Source organism: Microcaecilia unicolor, chromosome 2, assembly GCF_901765095.1.
Source record: "Microcaecilia unicolor chromosome 2, aMicUni1.1, whole genome shotgun sequence".
NCBI classification, from domain to species: Eukaryota; Metazoa; Chordata; class Amphibia; order Gymnophiona; family Siphonopidae; genus Microcaecilia; species Microcaecilia unicolor.
The window spans coordinates 108,988,227-109,008,608 of NC_044032.1; the positions used below are offsets into that span (position 1 = coordinate 108,988,227).

Here is a 20,382-nt window from a genome sequence, read left to right on the forward strand (position 1 = left end):
GATGTGGATGGAAGAGGCAGAGAGAGGGCAGACAGTGGATGGAAGGGACATTAGAGAGGGCAGACACTGGATGGCAGAGAGAGAGAAGACAGATGCTGGATGGAAGGAAGACAGTGAAAAGAAGATGAGGAAAGCAGAAACCAGAGACAACAAACTGTAAATATATATTTTTATTATTTTGCTTTAGGATATAGTATTGTAGTCGTGTTTAATAAATGTTTATAAATAGAACATGTAAATAAGGTAATCTTTTTATTGGACTAATTTTAATACATTTTGACAACTTTCAGAAAACAAAACCCCCTTCCTCAGGTCAGGATAGGATACTGTAACAGCACTATACTGTATTGACCTGAGGAAGGAGATTTTGGCCTCTGGAAGCTAAATGTATTAGTCCAATAAAATGGTATTATTTTATTTTCTGTATTTGTTTTATTTCTATTTGTTAATTTGTAAAGTGGTGATTGGTATTTGTTAGTTTTTTCTAATTTACATCTGTTGTCTTTATATTTTGCACAGTACACCAGGGGACATTTTCTGTTTCTGTGGTGTTGCATTGTATGCAGATTCTGGCATTGGGGGTTCAGTTTAATTTTTGTCTAAATAGAAAGTTTATTATTACTTATTCTATAGTGGATTAGGGTGTATCTGTGTTTGTGAAAAAGACATGGCTTTCAATTGGCATTGACTGTGCAGGATTGACGATCTGTACTATTCTGTCTGGTTTCGATTTACAATAGGTGAATTGATGTTCTAGTGCTCACTGTAGTGTTTAAGATGCTTTCCTTTTCCTTGTGTGACTCGTAGAAATGACTGCTTATGGTATGGTAGAATTGCTCTATAGGTCCTGAGTGTTTTGTATTCTCGGTATGCCTAGTACTGGATTTGGGGGGGGGGGGGGGGGGGGGGGGGGGTGTTAAAAAATGACCTGCCCCGGGTGTCAACTACCTTAGCTACGCCACTGTAAGTAGAAAAAGCATTCAATCATGATGGAGCTTAGCAGGCAAAGAATGTACATGTGGTTACTTCAAGATGAATTCTTGAAGGAGAAGGCATGGTCAAAAAAACTTAAGAGCATTCATCAATGCTCTTATTAATATGTTCTTTTGGGTAACCTTTTTCCCGTTTGTTTAGTTTTTACCCCAGGGCGAGTTGTTTATCCCAGCGGGTAACAGATCCTGGGTTCATCTACAGGATCATGTCGGTTGTCAGGTACAGCTGTTTTTTTCCCTGACGGATCATCTAGTACATAAGTGCTGACATGGACGCTTTTGATTGGCTGGCTGTTAGGAGTATTTTTTTTTACTTAATACATTTATCAACATTTTTTTTGAGTATTGTTTTGAGCATATTTATTAATGCATTGTTTAACACATTTTTATGGTTTTTTCCCACCTTTTCAGCGTGAAGTGTTTATTTTAGCGGGCAATGAAACATGGTTTTGTCCGCTCAATTACATCAGATGTCAGTTACAGCTGTTTTTTTTCCCTGACTGATCATCCAGCATGTCAGTAGTGACACGGACGCTTTTAATTGGCTGGCTGTCAGGAGCACTGACAGGTCCTTCAACACGCATGCGTGGACGTTTCAGCATATACTGGCGGGTTCTTTTCTAAGCTCTAACGGATGGAACATGCATTAAGGTTGGCTTTTCATTTTCTCCTTTTTTTGTTGAGTGTGGTTAACACCATGAAGAGTTTTGGTAACGGTTCGATGTGTAACCTTCTGTTGTGTTTTCACAGCGCCACTGATGAGCCTGAACGAGTATCCACGAATTGAGAATCTGGTGTCCCCTGAAGAAGCCTTTCGGTGAAACGGGTCCGTTGGGTCTCGGTGGTCATTCGGGAGAACTACATATGTCAAGCTCAGCCAGTTAAGCAGAGTTTTGTTGATTTTTGCATGTTTTGCAGTGAGGTGTGTTGGTTATACAGTTCTTTTTCTTTTTTTCTTTTCTAATTGATGCATGAGGCAAAAAAAACTTTCAAAAAATAATTAAAGGACACAAATAATTTTTTACTAACCTTTGTGGTTGGTTGGGGGTTTTTGACCAATGATTAGAGAGAGCAGGCACGAGACCAGGATGGTCTAATTGCCATAGGCTTGCAGTAGCAGGTCATTATTTTCTGAGGTCTTTCCCCCCTATTTTTGTTAAGGTGGTGTGAATCACATTCTGAGTTTTTGCTCGCTTTTTGTGTGGTACCATTCAGGGTAATATAAATGCAACAGCTGGAATGTGAGAGTGCAAATTTTCCAATTGTGATGCTCTATCTGTTTCCTGGGATTTATTAGTAAAACTGTTAAAAATGTTATCAGCATCATATTACATATTGGGCTGTATCTTCAACCCTATTCCTATCATAACTACTAAAGGTATAATAGTATGTCCTCCATCCTTGGAAAAAATACAATTGTAAGCATACATCTGTGTCCCCTTGGAATTCTCAGGTAACCGTGGGTTCCAAAATCTACTGCTCCAGTTGAAAGTTGAGCTCCATTGTTTTTAACCCTATCTTGAACTTAGAAAAGGAAGATTTGGACCAGATTATGAATAGAAAAACATTCAATAATGATGGGGCTCAGCAGGCAAAGAATGTACTTGTGGTTACTTCAAGATGAATTCTTGAAGAAGGCAAAATCTGATAAGACAATAGTTAGAAAAGCTTTGAAAGGTGTCCAATAAGCTGAAGTTTAAGTCTGCCTTGAAAACTTGGCTTTTATTTGTGCCTTTCCTTGATGGACTTAGATTAACCCTCTTCAGGTTACCCACCTGATGCTCAGCAGTCCTCCCCTCTCCCCTAGCTTACATTCCCCTGTGTCTAGACCAGGGGTGTCCAACCTCTGCCCTCGCCAGGTCAGGTTTTCAGGATTTCCCTGATGAATATGCATTAGATCTATTTGTAGACAATGCATGCAAATAGATCTCACTCATACTTATTCATTGGGGAAATCCTGGAAACCCGACTGGATTGCGGCTCTCTAGGATAGAGGTTGGTTAACCCTGGTCTAGACCCTGATTTCAAAGCACAGATTTTATTAGCTGCCTACATGTACCATGTCTTTCTCGTGCCACATGGTCAATTTTTAACATCCTTGTCTTGTAATATTTTTTTATTACCCATTTAAAGTCCGTACATCACTTTGTTGAAAGGAAGTTAATCAAAATCAACCTACCTTATTGTGTCTTTTATACTTTAGAAAATAAAATGTGTTGGATAAAAATCATTAGACCCACCCATGTTTGAAAATGTGGAAACTTTCAAGTCCCCGTTTGTTGATCTATTTACTACAGTGTGATTTATGTTCATATTTTTCTCAATAAAATATTCAGGTTATGGTGTAGGTTACTTTTCAATTGCATGGACAAGTGCCAAGAGTGAATTCTGAACATGCAGAATAGATTTGCATCCAGGAAAGTAACTCCTTATCTAGCAGACAAGCACATGTACAGGTGCACACAGAGAGGCAACCTCTTTTGAAGAGCAGCGTGCCATGCAAGTTTAAGTTAACAGAATTATAGTTCCAATAAACACCTATTTTAATTTTTTTTTAATTAATTGTATTAATCAGTGTTTGTTGGCTAAAACAAACTCAGAAGCCCTAATCTAACCCACATGCAAATCCATCACAAGTAAGACATGTCAGGTGGTTTAATAATCACATAATCAAAAGGTAAAATTATATCATATTTTTTCTTCTCTTTAAGTAGGATCACATTTACAAAATGACAAGAAAAGAGCACGCTATGAAAGGTTGTAATGATGAACATATAGGAATATATGGATATCATGCAGATCAATTTTAATTCTAACTTGCATGGAAATCCTCCAGACAGGTCTTATCTCTGCTTACTGTTTACCTTCTAAGCTCTCCTGTTCATCAGAAGTGAAAGTATCCAGCTGAGACTGTTCCCGCAAAAAATGAAGGATCGCATACACCAGCCGCTTAACTGATGCCATTTCCACACTTTACCACCTGTATCTAAATCATCAAAATCAAAGAATTAAAAAAACAAATTCTCAAAATATATTATTCTTCATCAAAAGGTTTTAAAACAGTTCATCGTAAATCTATAAAAAGGTCAAATTTAGCTTTAAAAAAAAAAAAATTCAATGTGAACCAAATTCACAGAGGAAATTATTCAAATCAATAAAGAAGTTTATTCCAGGTCATGGTATTATAATTCAAACCCCTAAAATGCCTTTTATCCTAATACTATGCAAGCTCCTCCTTGTCTCTGCTCTCTTTTAAGAATACATTTCAGCATCTGTTACACAGGTAATGTAGCATTTGGAGGCCTCAATGGAATGCATTCATCTACCATTCTTTGTGGCCTCAAATTCTGCTAAGCTTCAGAGCTAGATAAACATCCACAGAATTCTGATGTACAAAAACTATTTAGGTTCAAAGAACAGTTTCTCCCATAGAGATTTACTCCTTTGCATAACCAATACAGATCTGAATTTAGCAGAATTGAACCACGTGCGATTTTTTTTTTCTAAAGGGTCAATTTACCCATTTGTGGATGGCAGTAGTAAGAGTTACACACAACTGTTGAGGTTGGCCATTGAATAAAAACATTGGCTATTCAAAGCAGAGGTTGAATAAATAAGAACAAATGAGTTGTAGAATGCACCAATATTTCCCTGTGCATGAACCTAATTACTCTTTGCAGACATGGGAAAATCATGCCGTGGACACATAGCCCCATAAAAAAGGGCAGTAAAACTACACTGATCCTATACACATTTATTTCCAAATAGCTCATCTGCACGTTTTGAACCCTTTATTTGCTCCAGTTCCAAATAAATCAGTTGGGAAAACCCTGGCACTCACAGACACGGAAATCATTGCTTATTATGGAGGGGAGGGCAGGAGAAATGTTGGACATGGATGGAGTGGAGGGCAGGGAAGAGAATGTTGGCGGGAAGGAAAGACAGAGGAAGGAGATATACACGGATGGAGGGGAAGGGAGAGAGGAGAAATGCTGGACTTGGATAGAGGAAAGGGAAGACAGAGGAAGGAGATGCACATGGATGGTAGGGAGGGGAGAGAGTTGAAATGCTGGACATGGATGGAGAGGAGGAAAGAGAGAGGAAGTGAGATGAACATGGATGGAGGGGAGGGGGAGAGGAGGAATTCTGTACATGGATGGAAGGGAGGGAAGACAGAGAAGGAGATGCACATGGATTTACGGGAGATGAGAAATTCTGGACATGGATGGAGGGGAGGGAAGAGAGATGAACATGGATGGAGGGAAGGAGAGAGGAGATATGCTGGACATGGATGGATGAGAGGGAAGAGAGAGGAAAGACAGGAGTTGCATATGGATGGATGGAGGGGAGGGAAGAATAGGTAGGAGATGCATACTGACGGAGATGAGGGAAAGGGAAAAGAGGAGAAAAACTGCACATGGAAGGAGAAAATAGGCAAAACCTGGATCCATTCTATAACTCCTCCAGTCAAGTCTGCGGAGGACCCAGTTTTTACCTATGGATGTAGAACAAGAAATGAAGAAGAAAGGAGTAAAGTAAAGAAATAAATGGAAAGGAATCCCTGGAACAGATAGAGAGCAGCAGAATCAGAGACTGGGACCGACATCATCAGAAAAACAAAGTCACCAGACAACAAAGGTAGAAAAAATCATTTTATTTTCATTTTAGTGTTTGGAATATGTCCAATTTGAGAATTTACATCTGCTGTCTTATTTTGCACTGGGTACACTGGAGCTGTAACAGCTTGCAGAAATTATTTATGATGACAAAAAATCACGTTATTTTTTCTCTTATACTATTTAAAATACTTTCAATGATGCCTGTTTATATGCGCCATGGCTGGTATAAGGAGCGTGGCTATCGTAGGGGTGGAGCCATATGTGGTGACCCCGCCCATGAGTACAGGCACCTTTTTTTTCTACAAATAAAAGCACTGCTTAAAAGTAATTCTCTCAATTCACACATTATAATTGTTTATTGGGAATTTACTATACCACCTTTAGTGTTATGATAGCAAGATGGTTTACAGACAAAAAACAGATAGAAAAGAACACCATTACCAAGAGTCTCTTAAACCTTTCTTCCCTTTTGAAAACTGTAGAAAAAGCTGTAGCATCAAGGCTGGTCAATTTCCTACCAAAGTGTTCATTTCTTCATCTAAAATAGACTGGTTTCTATCAAAGACATAGTATGGAGACCCTACTTGTGGCCTTGGTGAATGACATATATACTATCAAGGTAAAATAATTATCATGATTTCCCTTGGTTTATCCAGTACATTTGACTCTGTCAACCATAAGCATCTGCTAGGCCACCTTACCTTGATTGGCACTGGTAGCACTTTGAACAATTGGTTTACTTCATTCTCAACCAACCAGACCTATCGTATTGTCAATGGCACTCAGTTCTTTCCATCTCACTTCACTGATTGTGACATTCCTCAAGGGTCGGTCCTTGCCCACACATGTAAACTCTTCCGTAGTCCCCTAATAATCCTCACTCAGTCACATGGAATATCAGGTTACTACTTTGCGGATGACATTCAGCTTATGATGGGTACTGACTTTGTCCTAGTCCAACTATACTTAATGTTTACCTTGAAGGAGCTGCCCATTAGCTTTGTATAAACTGATGCAAAACCCATAAAGTCTCTCACAATCTAGTTAAGCAATAAAGCTGTCCCCACCATCCTGACTCACCAATTGTAGGGCATGTCATTTTGCTAATCCTCCTCCTTGAAAATTGTAGGGTTCTACTACCAAATCTGTATCTATGCTCTTTGTAATTTTCACACCATCAACCTCTACTGGATTTTGCAGACATAAATGGTATTAGTCCATTCCATGGTTCTTTCACAGCTCGATTACTGCAACTCCTTGTATTGTGGACTCAGTTTCACACCCCTGAAATAAAAAGACTTCAAATCGTCCAAAATAGTGCTGTGAAATTATTCCAGAAGACCAAGTGCTTTGACCATGAAGCATTACTATTATATTCAGAACTGTGACTACCAATCACTTGTAGAATCAAATTTAAGGTTCTAATTCTCACTTACAAGGCTCTCCATTGAGGAGAATTACTCATTCTCAACCCTTCTGCAGCAGTGTGAGTGAGGATGGGGCACACAGCCTTGATAGACACAAGCCACTCAGAAGGTTGAAACTAAAACAAAACCATTATTAATATTCAGAAGGTTCCAGCCCGTTTCTTTCACAGGCATGATGAAATTTACATTTGTACCCCGCACTTTCCCACTCATGGCAGGCTCAATGCTGCTTACATGGGGCAATGGAGGGTTAAGTGACTTGCCCAGAGTCACAAGGAGCTGCCTGTGCCTGAAGTGGGAATCGAACTCAGTTCCTCAGGACCAAAGTTCACCACCCTAACCACTAGGCCACTCCTAGTTAGTCTTTTGGGGTCAAAGAAAATATTGTAGCCTATACCTGACAGAGCCACAGTGTGCACGAACCTGGCCTTCAGGATTAAAGTTTCCACATGGTTCCAAGGTAAAACTTGGCTTACCTGAATCAAGCTTCTACTGCTTACACATCGGTTGAGAGAGCATATATTGGATGGCTACTCGTCTTCCCTGGTCTTCCCTAGTTTAGTTGTGATTGGGAATTGTATCTTGCCTGGAAGATACCCTCACTGCTCTGGCCTCATTGAGCCATATCCTTTCTGCTCTGTATTGCGGAATTTAATGTGGCTCTGAGGGAGTGTTATTAAGGGGGACCAGTAACTTCTTATACACTCCCTCACACCTTCCCATGCTCTTCATTCCCAAAGCAGAAACTTCCTCTAAGCTATGTGTGATATCACATTTTCTCATCCGGCTCCAATTCTGTGGAATTCCACTCCTCAGTATGAGAGAATTAGCTGCTCTTCCAAAATGTAAACCAGTGTTCAACCTCAAAATCTCTGTTTTTTTTGAACTGGCATATGGTTTATCTATATGAGGCCCTCTGGGGACAGTCATCTACTGTCCTTTTTCCCCCCAAATTATTTTTAAAATGTAAGTATAAACTGCTTATTCAATTTTGAAAGGAAGTCAAGAAAATACCAATGATTGTTTTCAAGCTATAAACGCAATGATGTATTGTGACCATCAAAATATTGTGTTTAAAATTTTAGATAGCACATGTTTTTTTCAAATTTTCCAATGTTACATCATGTCAACAGCAGAGCTCAGCAGCAAGACCCGAACAAGTTCTCAGTCTCAGCTAAAAGAACAAAGTGGAATCATCATCACAGAGAGGCCATGAATGTCTTTCTGATCTGGCTAGAAACCAGACATGACTTATTTGGGAAAATCTATACTTGGCAACGGTTCATCTCCTTTGGCCAAAACTATTAAGAAATGAATTGGCCTCAATATTTAACTAGGATCTGCCTCAGAAACTGAGCACATTAGATTGGTAAATTGTAAAAAAATACTTATGACTTAACATATACTGGGAACCACTGCTCTATATATAATACCTACTCCTGGGGGAAATTCTGCACACACACACATAAAAAAATAATATGTACAAAACTTTACAATTCTGCATACTTTACGTAACTTTTTTATGCAAAAGTCCATCATAAGTCCTGACTCCTCTCCCAAGCATGAAATCCTCCCTCAGGTTCCACCTTCTCCCATTCTCTCTCTTAGCCTGAACCCCTTCCCAGCTGTCTCTACCTCTTTCCATGGGTAAATACCTCTTCAACATTCATTGTCCCAATTCTCTCTCCTTAACTCCAACAAGACCCCCAATTTTGTTCATTCAAGGTCTTCACCCCTTAGGCACTTATCATCCACTGCAGCTTTCTTTTTCCTAACCCCCATGCCACACTCCCTGCAGCTTTTGTCATCCCTCTCCCCCAAAGCACCCCCCGTGGCACTTATCAGTTTTCTCTCCCCTCCTCCTCCTCTACTGCCCTGTAGCACACACCCTGATAGCTTATCAGCCTATTACCCTGCAGCATACTACTCTCCTCATCTTTCTCTAGACCCACATGGAACACACCCCAGCTTTCTCTAGCCCTTCCCCAATGACACACAGTCCCCTCCAGCTTTCTCCAGTCCTCCCTCCAATGGCACATACCCTTCTCCAGCCCCCTCATCCCTGTAGCACCCTCTCCCTTGCACACCTCCTTTGTTCCCCCCCTTTCCAATGACATACACCCCTAGCTTGTCAGGCCCCTACTGCACAGTACACCACTTCCCTCCAGTTTTCTCCAGCCTCCATCTCTCCCTTGATTGTATGATCAAGAGGTAGTGGTACAGGGCTGCACATCAGGCTGTAACCTGCTCCTTTGCCATTCATGGTCCAACTATTTCTTTGAACTGCATAGGCCTTTATACAGCTGCGTGGTTCAAAGGAAGAGTCAGATCCAAACTGGCAGAGGAGGAGGATGCAGCCTAATGTGCAGCCATACACCTCCTTCTCGATTTTGCAGGGAGGGAGGCTGAGCCATACAGTACAGAATTCTGAGCACATGGGGAATTCTGTGCAAATTCTATATTGAGCAGTGAGACAGAATTCCCTTGGGAGTAAATATTTATGGAGATTTATTAACCGCCTTTATGAACAGATTCACCCAAGGCGGTGTACAGTAACCTAGTAAATGATGGCAGATCCAGTCTGCCTGTGAAGATAAACTCATTAACTTATGTTATGATGCGATACTTCATATGTATACTTGATCTTGATTTGTCCTTGCCATGTTCAGGAAACAGAATGCCCAGCACTGTTCTTGTTCTAAATTTCAAAAGTTGTCAAAGTCTCCTGAAAAGCTCCACTGCAGCCCATCCGAATCTATTCAGTCATGATCAGGGCACAGACCGTAGAAGTCTTGTCCAGCACTGACTTTACTTCCCAATTAGCGGTGTTGCTACCTAATCTCCGCTAAGCTTCTTTGGATCCATTTCTTCCAAACAGGATTCCTTTGTGTTTATCTCACGCATTTTTTTTTAAATTCAGTTACCATTTGAATCTCCAACACCTCTAGCAGAAGGCCATTCCAGAAATCTACCACCCTCTCAGTGAACAAAATACTTCCTGACATTATTCCTGAGTCTAACCCCTTTCAACTTCAATTCATGTCCTCTAGCTTTACTACCCTTCACATCTCTGGAAAATATTTGTTTGCGGATTTATACCTTTCAAATATTTTAACATCTGTATCATATCAACCTGGTTTCTCCTTTCCTCCAGGGTATACATGTTCAGATCATCAAGTCTCTCCTCATATGTCTTGCTACACAAACCCCATACCATTTTTGTCACTTTTCTGTGAACCGCTTCAAGTCTTTTCACATCCTTAGCAAGATATGGCCTCCAAAACTGAACACAATAGTCCAAGTGGGGCCTCACCAATGACTTGAACAGGGGCATCAACACCTCCTTTCTTCTGCTGGTTATACCCCTCTCTATGCAGCCTAGCATCCTTCTGGCCGCCTTGTTTCATTACCTTGAGATCCTCTGACACCATCAGCCCCAGGTCTGTCTCTCCTGAGTCTAGTTTACCAAATCTCTTCCCTCCTACCCGATACATGTCTTTTGGATTTCTGCATCAGTCTGCATATCTTTGCATTAAATTTTAACTGCCAGAAATTAGATCATTCTTCCAGTGTTTGGAGATCCCTTCTCATGGTTTCTACTCTATTGGCTACCTTCGCGTCATCCGCAAAAAGGCAAACTTTTCCTTTTAATCCTTCAGCAATGTCTCTCACAAATATATTAAACAAAATCAACCTAAGTACCGACTCCTGAAGCACTCCACTACTCACTTTCCTTACCTCTGAGTGGATTCCATTTACCACCACCCTCTGTCGCCTGTCAGTCAACCAGTTTCCAATCCAGTTCACCACTTTGGGTCCTAAGTTCAGCCCTCTCAGCTCATCCATCAATTTTCTGTGAGGGAACGTATTAAAAGCTTTGCTGAAATCCAAGTAGATTACATCTAGCGCGTGTCCTTCATCCAGTTCTTTGGTTAACCAATCAAAGAAGTCAATCAGATTTGTTTGGCAGGATTTTCTTTTGGTAAAGCCATGTTGCCTTGGATCCCGCAACCCACTGGCTTCTAGAAAGTCAACTATCCTTTCCTTTAGTAGTGACTCCATTATTTTTCCTACCACCAATGTGAGGCTTACTGGCCTGTAGTTTCCCACTTCTTCCCAGTTTCTGATTTTGTGAAGAGGGACCACATCAGCTCGTCTCCAATCCCACGGAAGCTCTCCCGTCTCTAAAGATCTATTGAATAATCCTTAAGAGATCCTGCCAGGACTCCGAGCTCCCTCAGTACCCTGGGTTGAATCTCTTCTGGCCCCTTAGCTTTGTCCACTTTTAGATTTTCAAACTGGTTATAAACGCTTTCTTCCATGAATGGCACAATATCCACTCCATTCCCAAATATTCCCTCGGCAGCAGAGAAGTATTTGTTTAGCACATTTGCTTTATCCTACTCACTCTCCACACAGCTATTCTCAGCATATTTCACTCTTACAATTCCATTCTTAAGTTTTCTCCTTTCCCCCAATATATCTAAAAAAAAGACATCACCTCTCTTTGCATCTTTAACCATATTGTCTTCCGCCTGCCTTTCACTAGCCGTATTTCCCTCTTCGCTTCTTTTAATCTGGAAATCTTTTCTATGATCCTCACGTTGCATTCTTCTATATTTCTTGAATGAAGCCTCTTGTGCTCTTATTTTTTCAGCCAATTGTTTGGAGAACCATATAGGCTTCCTATTTCCCTTGTTTTTGTTTACTTTCCTTTTGTAAAGATCAGTTGCCATATTTATAGCAGTTTTCAGCTTGCATCACTACGCTTCCACTTCTCCAATGCCCACCCTTGTCATCAGCTCCTTCAGGTATTCCCTCATTTTACCAAAATCAGTACGTTAAATCCAGTACTTTGAGTTTTGTGTGTCCACACTCCGCTTTTGCTCTTTTATCAAGCCATATCGTGTGATGATCATGTGATTACCTAGGTGGGCACCCACACAGACACTGAGAAGACTTCCTCCATTTGTGAGAACTAGATCCAGCGTCCACCCTTCCCTCATGGGTTCTGTCACCATTTGTCTGAGCAAAGGCATTTTGACAGGCATCCAGGATCTACTTCTTTCCAATTCTGCCGACGGGACGTTGAAATCCACATCAGGCAAGTTGAAATCTCCCAATAGCACCTCCCCTTTCATACCAGGCTTATGCCTATCTTCTATCAGATTCTTGTCCAGCTTCTTAATTTGTACCAGAAGTCTGTAGATACACCCGTATGGATACAGGTTCCACCTTCTCTTTCCAGGACGATCCATATAGCTTCTTCCTTTCCCAATGTTCCCTGCACTTCAGCAGCTCTGATATTGTTTTTCCCATACAGCAACACTCCTCCACCTCTTCGGCCCTACCTATCTGTCATAAAAAGATTATATCCTGGTATGGTCACATCCCATTCATGGGAATCATTGAACCATGTTTCTATAATATCAATAATATCCAAGTTTTCCTCAAACATCAGGGATTGCAAATGTTCAAGCTTTTTACTTAGACTACGAACATCTGTGTTCATTGCTTTCTATGTGCTATGTGAGTTTGGATGTTTTTCTATATTTACGTGACCTTTCCCTCTGCCATCATGTTTTTTCTGGGGGTGACTTTCTGAGTTCCCTTGTTTACTTTTGTCTCCCCCACCCTTTAGTTTAAATGTCTAGAAACATACTGACTGAATTTGTCCCCAAGGATCCTTTTTCCCATCACATGTAGCCTATCATTACAGTACAGTCTATTTTTCCACGTACCCGATCCTTCTATGTATCTAAAACCTTCCTTTTTAAACCAAGCTTCGAGCCACTTACTGAATTCCTCTGTTTTATGTAGTCTTTCCAATTCTTTCCCACATGTAGGAATTACTTTAGAAAAAGCTGCAGTCCAAACCAAAGACTTAAGTCCCTCCCCAAGCTTCTGGAACATCCTCTGTGCTCTAAACTTACTATTGTTGGCCAGGTCATTTGGCCCCAGATGGATTACAACATCTGTATTAGAATGCTTACTCTCCTCTTGGATCACGTTCGGTATTTGGTTGGTACTTGTGTTGGCTGATAATCCTGGAAGGAATTTTACTAAGTTGGGTTCTTTGAACTGTGTTCCTAAGTTAATGCCTCTGATAATGGAGTCTCCTAGAAGTAAGAATTTTCTGGCACCGATCTGTCATTGTTTCTGGGGATGTATCTTGGATCGTGTTACATTCCTTGCCTCAGCAGGTCCAGTTTAACATAAAACGTACAATTTTGTTAACAACATAACAATAGTAAAATGACCAAATATTAAAAAAAAATAAGGTAAACTTAGAAATATGGTGTCAGTACAATACAAACAATACCATAATAGACAGCACGGAAGAATATTCAAATGACAGATATAATACAATGCCAGCAAACCAATGAAACACCTAATAAGCCATGCAATAGAATAGAAATACCAGCAAACTGTGGTTCAGGATGGATAAGGTCACATAAAGAGGTCTGGCTTTCCTTCCCTCAGAACCTACTGTGACCTATGCACAATTATGGCAGTTGGCACAGGGGCCTATGAGTCAGTGAAAGACCCTGCCCCCCTCCTCCTATGTGAGCTTCTTCTTACACCAGTACAGGGGTCAATGAGCACAAACTAACACACAGAACCCTGTGCTGGCTGCTACTGCTCCCTTCATACTTTAAGAAAGTGAAGAATGGAAGCGAATGAGGAAGGAGAAAGCAGTGACGGATCTGCTAGTTTATTTTCATCAACATCTGGGGTTAATCCTGGATAAAAGTTGGTGAAGTACTAGAATACGGGAAACTTGCAACCGCACAGATCTTTGTTTGGTATTTATAAATTCCACAATTGTGTGCATATGATTAGAAACAATGTACAACAGAAAAAAGGGAAAATTCAAGAAGAGCAGGTGATCTATTTCCCACAGGAACTCATTTGTAAACACCGTCACACCCCCTAAAATCCATAATTTGGTTACTCTCAGAAAAGTGCATATTTTGAAAAGCTAGTTTATGGATCTCTTCTTAGCTGTAACTTTTGCTATCTTCAAATATTCAGTTTCTTGTTTAAGCTTAAGAATATTACAAAGGCATCAAATCAAATGCTGTATAAAAGGCCATCTTAACAGTAAAACAAGAGAGTTTACACAGAAATGCATATTCAGAACAAAATAGCAACACATGAAAAAAAAAAACCTGGCTAACTTATCTGTGATTCCCTCCTGCAATACAGGCTTTTTTTTTTTTTTACCTTGCTGATAATCACAGTACAAAACAGAGAGGATTTCCTGTCCTTAAAAAGGAGCTTTATTCGTGAAAAACAACCTTTAAAACCAGACACCTGAATTAAAAAAGGAAACAGGCTTTTTTAAAGTAGAATTTGCAAGCCCTAAATTAGTGGCATTTCATAATGCTGCCTAAAAATCTTATAACAAAATAAGTAACCATACCAACAACGTGAGTGCAGGAAAAATAACCTCAGATAACAGAGATTGCACATAGGATTCTGGTAGTGGATCTTGCACCTTTAAACAGGAGCTCATTCTAAGGAACCATCTTGATGTGAAAGGGAAGAGAAAATCTCACTTGAAAATGTTCTGAGCTCGACAAATTAACATAACAACCTTTTTCTCTGAAAAACCTGATATTTTAGGTGAAAGCATTTGCCCTCAGCAGAGTTTTACTTTTTGCCTGAATTCATCATCACTGGCAAGGGGCCCACCCATCATGGATCACTGCATATTTTAGGAATGCAGATTGCTGTTTCTTGGATGTCTCCTTGGGTAGATGTGCCAACTTTCTGTCTAGTCAGCACTGTTTTCCTACAGCTGCTGAAAGGCACTTTTGCTAAGTAGCAACAGTGAGGGAGGCATTTGCTTTCAGTACAGCTGCAAGTGTTCAACAGCTCAAACATATAGATCTATCTTCAGGGAAGTTTACATGATTTAGATGGTGAGGTCTTGAAGTTGAAAGTTGGAGCTGGGTGGGGGGACAGAGGAAATATAGGAGACATAAGATGGACAACTGGGAACAGGATGGGGGGGGGGGAGAGTGGGAGAAACTGAATGAGGGATAGTTGTGGTCTGAATGAGAGACTGGTAGGAAGTGTAACTGCTGTCCCTGTGATCATTAGAGAGAGACTGCTGCTGATGATGATGTGGAGGAGTGGCCTAGTGGTTAGGGTGGTGAACTTTGGTCCTGGGGAACTGAGTGATTCCCACTTCAGGCACAGGCAGCTCCTTGTGACTCTGGGCAAGTCACTTAACCCTCCATTGCCCCATGTAAGCCGCATTGAGCCTGCCATGAGTGGGAAAGCGCGGGGTACAAATGTAACAAAAAAAAAATTTGAGAGAGAGGATACCAATTTTAAAAATTCAATAATTTCATGGAAAAAATGGAGTCTCCTTAAAAATGTTCTAAAATTTAATTTGTAATGCAGAAATACTAATATACACAGATTTTTGGTACCTTCCCAAAACCCTAACTGGCTTGAAAATAAGCACCTAAATTTACAATTTACCAACTCACAGAATCAGAAGCCGTACATTGTTAATGGACTTGTGCATCAGAAACTCACCCAAAGCTGGTTTAAATCCAGCTATACCGTTAGCTTTAAATGCCATCTTTCGGCAACAAAGTCCTCAACTTGTATAATGACTGAAAAATAAATTCTTACTAAAATCCTTTATTAGTTTCACTCCCTCATTTTGGTTCTATCTGAAAGCATATAACAGTTCCCTATTACCTTATTCCACAACACGGATAGTTCCATAAACCTCTTTCAGTTGTCTCTTCTCTAAACTGAAGAATGCTAACCTGTTTAGCCTTTCTTACTAAAGAAGTTGTTCAAGTCCCTTCTCTGTACCTTTTCCAGTTGGTTATATCTCTTTTTAAAATGTGAAACCAGAATACCACACAGTGCTCAAGATGTGGCAACATCATGGATTAATACAGAAGTATTATGAGATCCACAGATTTTTGTTTCCTTTTCCTTTTTTGAGTAACGTTATACTTACTTTTATGACTGCTGCTACTTGATCAGTTGAGGATCTCAATCTATGTCACAATGCCTTAATATAAAACTCACTGAAACACTCCAGCCTTATAACAAAACTGTACTATTCAAAATAAACTAGATTTATGATAATTCTTATGTTTCTTTTTCATGTCTTTTTATGCTGCTGTGAAGTAATCAGGGAGAATGCAAGTGTGCTTTCCCTTCCCTTCAGTCTGGTCCTTCTGGATATCTTCCGCTTGACTTGTTGTTTCCTTGTGTGTTTTTGCGGGAGAATTGGACTCTCTTTGTTGTCCTTCCCTAAAAGAAAAATCTTTTTAAAAAAATGGAATTCTTGTGTTGAATTGAAATTTTGCAGCAGTATATAGGCCATGTCCTGATGCAAAGCTCTGGCTCACAACGCGACTGCATCTACCGTTCTGTGGAATTGTATGCATTGTACCCTATTTTCAAGAAACAGTGATTGTCAGATAAGTCCTATTTACATATAGTTTTTTGAAAAGATTTATTGGACAAATTAACTAATGCTGGAGGACTGTTTTAAATATGCATTTATAGAAAAATTGGGACTTGTGGAGGGGCATAACTGAAAGGGGTGCCCAAGTTTCCCTGAGGACATCCCGGCGAAGGGGCAGAGAAACCGTATTATCGAAACAAGATGGACGTCCATCTTTCGTTTCGATAATACGGTCGGGGACGACCAAATCTTGAAATTTAGGTCGTCCTTAGAGATGGTTGTCCCTAGACTTGGTCGTTTCTGATTTTTGGTGATAATGGAAACCGAGGACACCCATCTCAGAAACGACCAAATCCAAGACATTTGGTAGTGGGAGGAGCCAGCATTCGTAGTGCACTGGTCCCCCTCACATGCCAGGACACCAACCGAGCACCCTAGGGGGCACTGCAGTGGACTTCAGAAATTGCTCCCAGGTGCATAGCTCCCTTTCCTTGGGTGCTGAGCCCCCCAACCCCACTCCCCACAACTGTACACCACTACCATAGCCCTTATGGGTGAACGGGGGCATCTAGATGTGGGTACAGTGGGTTTCTGGTGGGTTTTGAAGGGCTCAGATTTACCACCACAAGTGTAACAGGTAGGGGGGGATGGGCCTGGGTCCACCTGCCTGAAGTGCACTGCACCCACTAAAACTGCTCCAGGGATCTGCATACTGCTGTCATGGAGCTGGGTATGACATTTGAGGCTGGCAAAAAATATTTTTAAAAGTTTTCTTTTTGAGGGTGGGAGGGGGTTAGTGACCACTGAGGGAGTAAGGGGATGTCATCCCTGATTCCCTCTGGTGGTCATCTGGTCAGTTCGGGCACCTTTTCACAGCTTGGTCATAACAAAAAAAGGACCAAGTCGCCCAAGTGCTTGTCAGGGATGCCCTTTTTTTTCCATTATGGGTCGAGGATGCCCATGTGTTAGGCATGCCCAAGTCCCGCCTTCACTACGCCTCTGGGAACTTTGGTCGACCACAAGACGGAAAGCAGTTGGGGATGCCCAAAATCAGCTTTCGATTATGCCGATTTGGGCGACCCTGGGAGAAGGACGCCCATCTCCCTAATTTGTGTCGAAAAATGGGTGTCCTCTTTTGAAAATAAGCCTGATAATTTTAACAAGATTAAAGAAGTAAATGAACGTGATGTGGTCAACACTAAGGGCCCTTTTTACAAAACGGCGGTAAGCCCAACGGAGGTTTACCACTCGCTAAAAGGGAAGTACCGCCAGGCTACTAAAGCGCTCGGTGGCAGTTCCCAACCTCAGCGCAAGAAATATCTGGCACTACAAAAAATATTTTAATTTTTGTAGCTCTGGTGTGTACCCGGCAGTAACCAGGCAGTGCCGCACGTTGCCCGGTTACCGTTGGGTTAGTGCAGGAGCCCCTGCCCCCACCTCAATAGGTGGAGGTAAGTACTGCCCCCCCCCCCAAATGGCCACGCGGCAAGTGCTTCACTTGCCACACGGATATTTCCTGAAAAAAGAAAGACCTGCCTTTTATCTGCTGCAGTAAAAGGTGGCCTCGGCGCACATCAAAAAAATGCACTAATGCCAGTCCAGGCCCCCTTTCGCCGCAGCTTCATAAAAGGGGCCCTAAGTGAAGTTGCTGCATTTATTGGGCATGATTTACTGATGGTCCTACTAAACTAAAAGAAAGGATGAAAAAACATTTATAAGAATGATCGTTATTATGAGTTTATTTTGCATATAAAGGAACAGCAGTGATAAAACAAAACAAGGAAAGGAACAACCAAGGAGTCCAGACTTGGTTATTCAATGTTTATTGCAGCAAAATGGAACATTACTGATGACCTGACATGGCCGTGTTTTGGCAGATGTTGTCTGTGCCAGAGATCTATGAACACACCATATAAAATAGACACAAAAAAATATATGTAAATGATTATATTGGAAAAATAAGGCACTATACATACATATATTCAAGATTAGTAATGATCAGTAATATCATCTTTCATAATGTAGATGTCAGCAAATCAAGATGATGTTAAATAACAGTAAAAATAATAAAAGGACAGAGCATAAGCATATATTTTTGTGGTTTAATTTGTGTCTACTGTACATGTGGTATGTTCACAGACCCCTGATGCAAGCAACATCTGCCAAAACATGGACGTGTCGGGTCATCAAAAATCTCCATTTTACTGAAATACATATTGGATAGCCAAGTCTGGACTCCTTGGTTGTTCCTTTCCTCATTTTAGTTTCTTGCCATTATTCTCTTCTGTTTTTGTCATTTGCAGAGATCTTCCTTCTATATATTCTGAATAGCACAAGTGTTTTGGGAACTTTTATATGGCTGGAGTGCTTTAGAGGTTTTTGTGATATTCAAGCTTTCACTTCCTTTAACACAAGAAATACCTATCTATCTTACTAATATAAAACGCATTTTTCCTACATACATCACTTTGCACTTGTCCACATTACATTTCATTTACAATTTTGATGCTGTTTTACAGTCTTGCAAGGTTCTGCTGCAATTACTCACAGACTACTCATGTAGAAAACCTTACCTATTCCTCCCTTTCAGATCACACATGAATGTAATAAATAACACTAGCCCCCCGCCCCCAATAAAGATCTTCACTGTCCACATCTCCTCATTGGGAAAACTGACCATAAAAGGGGAAACATTATAACAGGGTATGTTTCCAATTTAAATATTAATATTTTAAGTTGCAACATATATCACATGTACTGTTAACAATTCTGCTTTCCACGATAAAGGTGTAAAGATAATCTGCTGACTGCTATCTTTATGTTATTCTTTTTATTTTACAAATTACTTATATATACAATCAAGTGCAAGAAAACAAAGACCATAATACACCACCCTTAAAGAGCATGAGAGCATAACATGTGAAATGTAAATCTATATAGACCATATCTAAAATAGCAAGAGAAATAAAGCACAAAATATTTACAGGAAATGTTTATGGAGATTAGAATATCTACTACAATACCCCTTAATTATGCACTATGTTGTTAGGTACTTCTGACTTAAATTAGGAGCATGGCACAGAATTTAGAAATTACTCTTTTCTACTTTGTTTTTTAAATTTCATTATTTTATCTTATTGTTTGATGAGCCCATAGGAAAAATTGCAAACTGCTATGCCAATACTTTTATATGGAGGTATATCACAACTTTGACTAAACTGTAAACGCCCTTATTCACTCATTCCTTAAAAGTAGGTTCTTTCAAACCTGGTGGTAAACCGGGGTTATACCTGATTTGGTATCAGCTGCGAGACTCTTTTGTCATTGAACAGTACTGCCCTATATCATTCCTCTACATCCTCCACATCTGTCACCCTCTTTTCTCCCCCATTGCTATTCAAGTGTCATCTACTCCCCTCCATCTCCCACTCTGTCTGCACCCATTATCAGGATTCCTATGCTATTCCCACACTGGCCTGAGTTGAGATGCTCCGTAATACTTTTTAAGATCTGGCACTGCAAGCCTTCTTTACTGTTTTGGCAAATACAAAACCTTACTTGCCACCCTGGGCAGCCTATATCACCATTTCAGTTTCAACATTTTTTTTCTGTATTGATCTAAACACCATTTCCAGAATTTCTAAAAGTTTGACCATTTTATGCTAGCCATCTATCTCAACCAGGATAAGTTCCATAGCCTGTTATATTGGAACTATCAAGACTCTGTAATGCCTGGCCATCATATAATAACTTCCAGATTACTTTCTGTGTATTGTTGGCTAATATCTTGGCTAGGATTTTGATATCTAAATTAAAACGTAAAATGGGTCTAAATGATCTGCAACTCCCTGGATCCCTTCCCTCCTTGTGGATTATTGTTATTCCTGCCCACCTAT

The 20,382-nt window shown here is 40.4% G+C and overlaps 1 protein-coding gene across 2 annotated transcripts in view; it reads right to left on the minus strand.

The window, feature by feature from the left end:
• Positions 1-20,382, minus strand: part of SGTB (small glutamine rich tetratricopeptide repeat containing beta) — a 63,361-nt gene that overhangs the window by 38,102 nt on the left and 4,877 nt on the right. For both annotated transcript variants that reach the window (XM_030193198.1, XM_030193199.1), the window contains exon 2: positions 3,857-3,978. In XM_030193198.1, coding sequence (XP_030049058.1) covers positions 3,857-3,956 — 100 coding nt within the window. In that variant the 5' untranslated portion in view covers positions 3,957-3,978. The remainder of the gene's footprint in view (positions 1-3,856; positions 3,979-20,382) is intronic.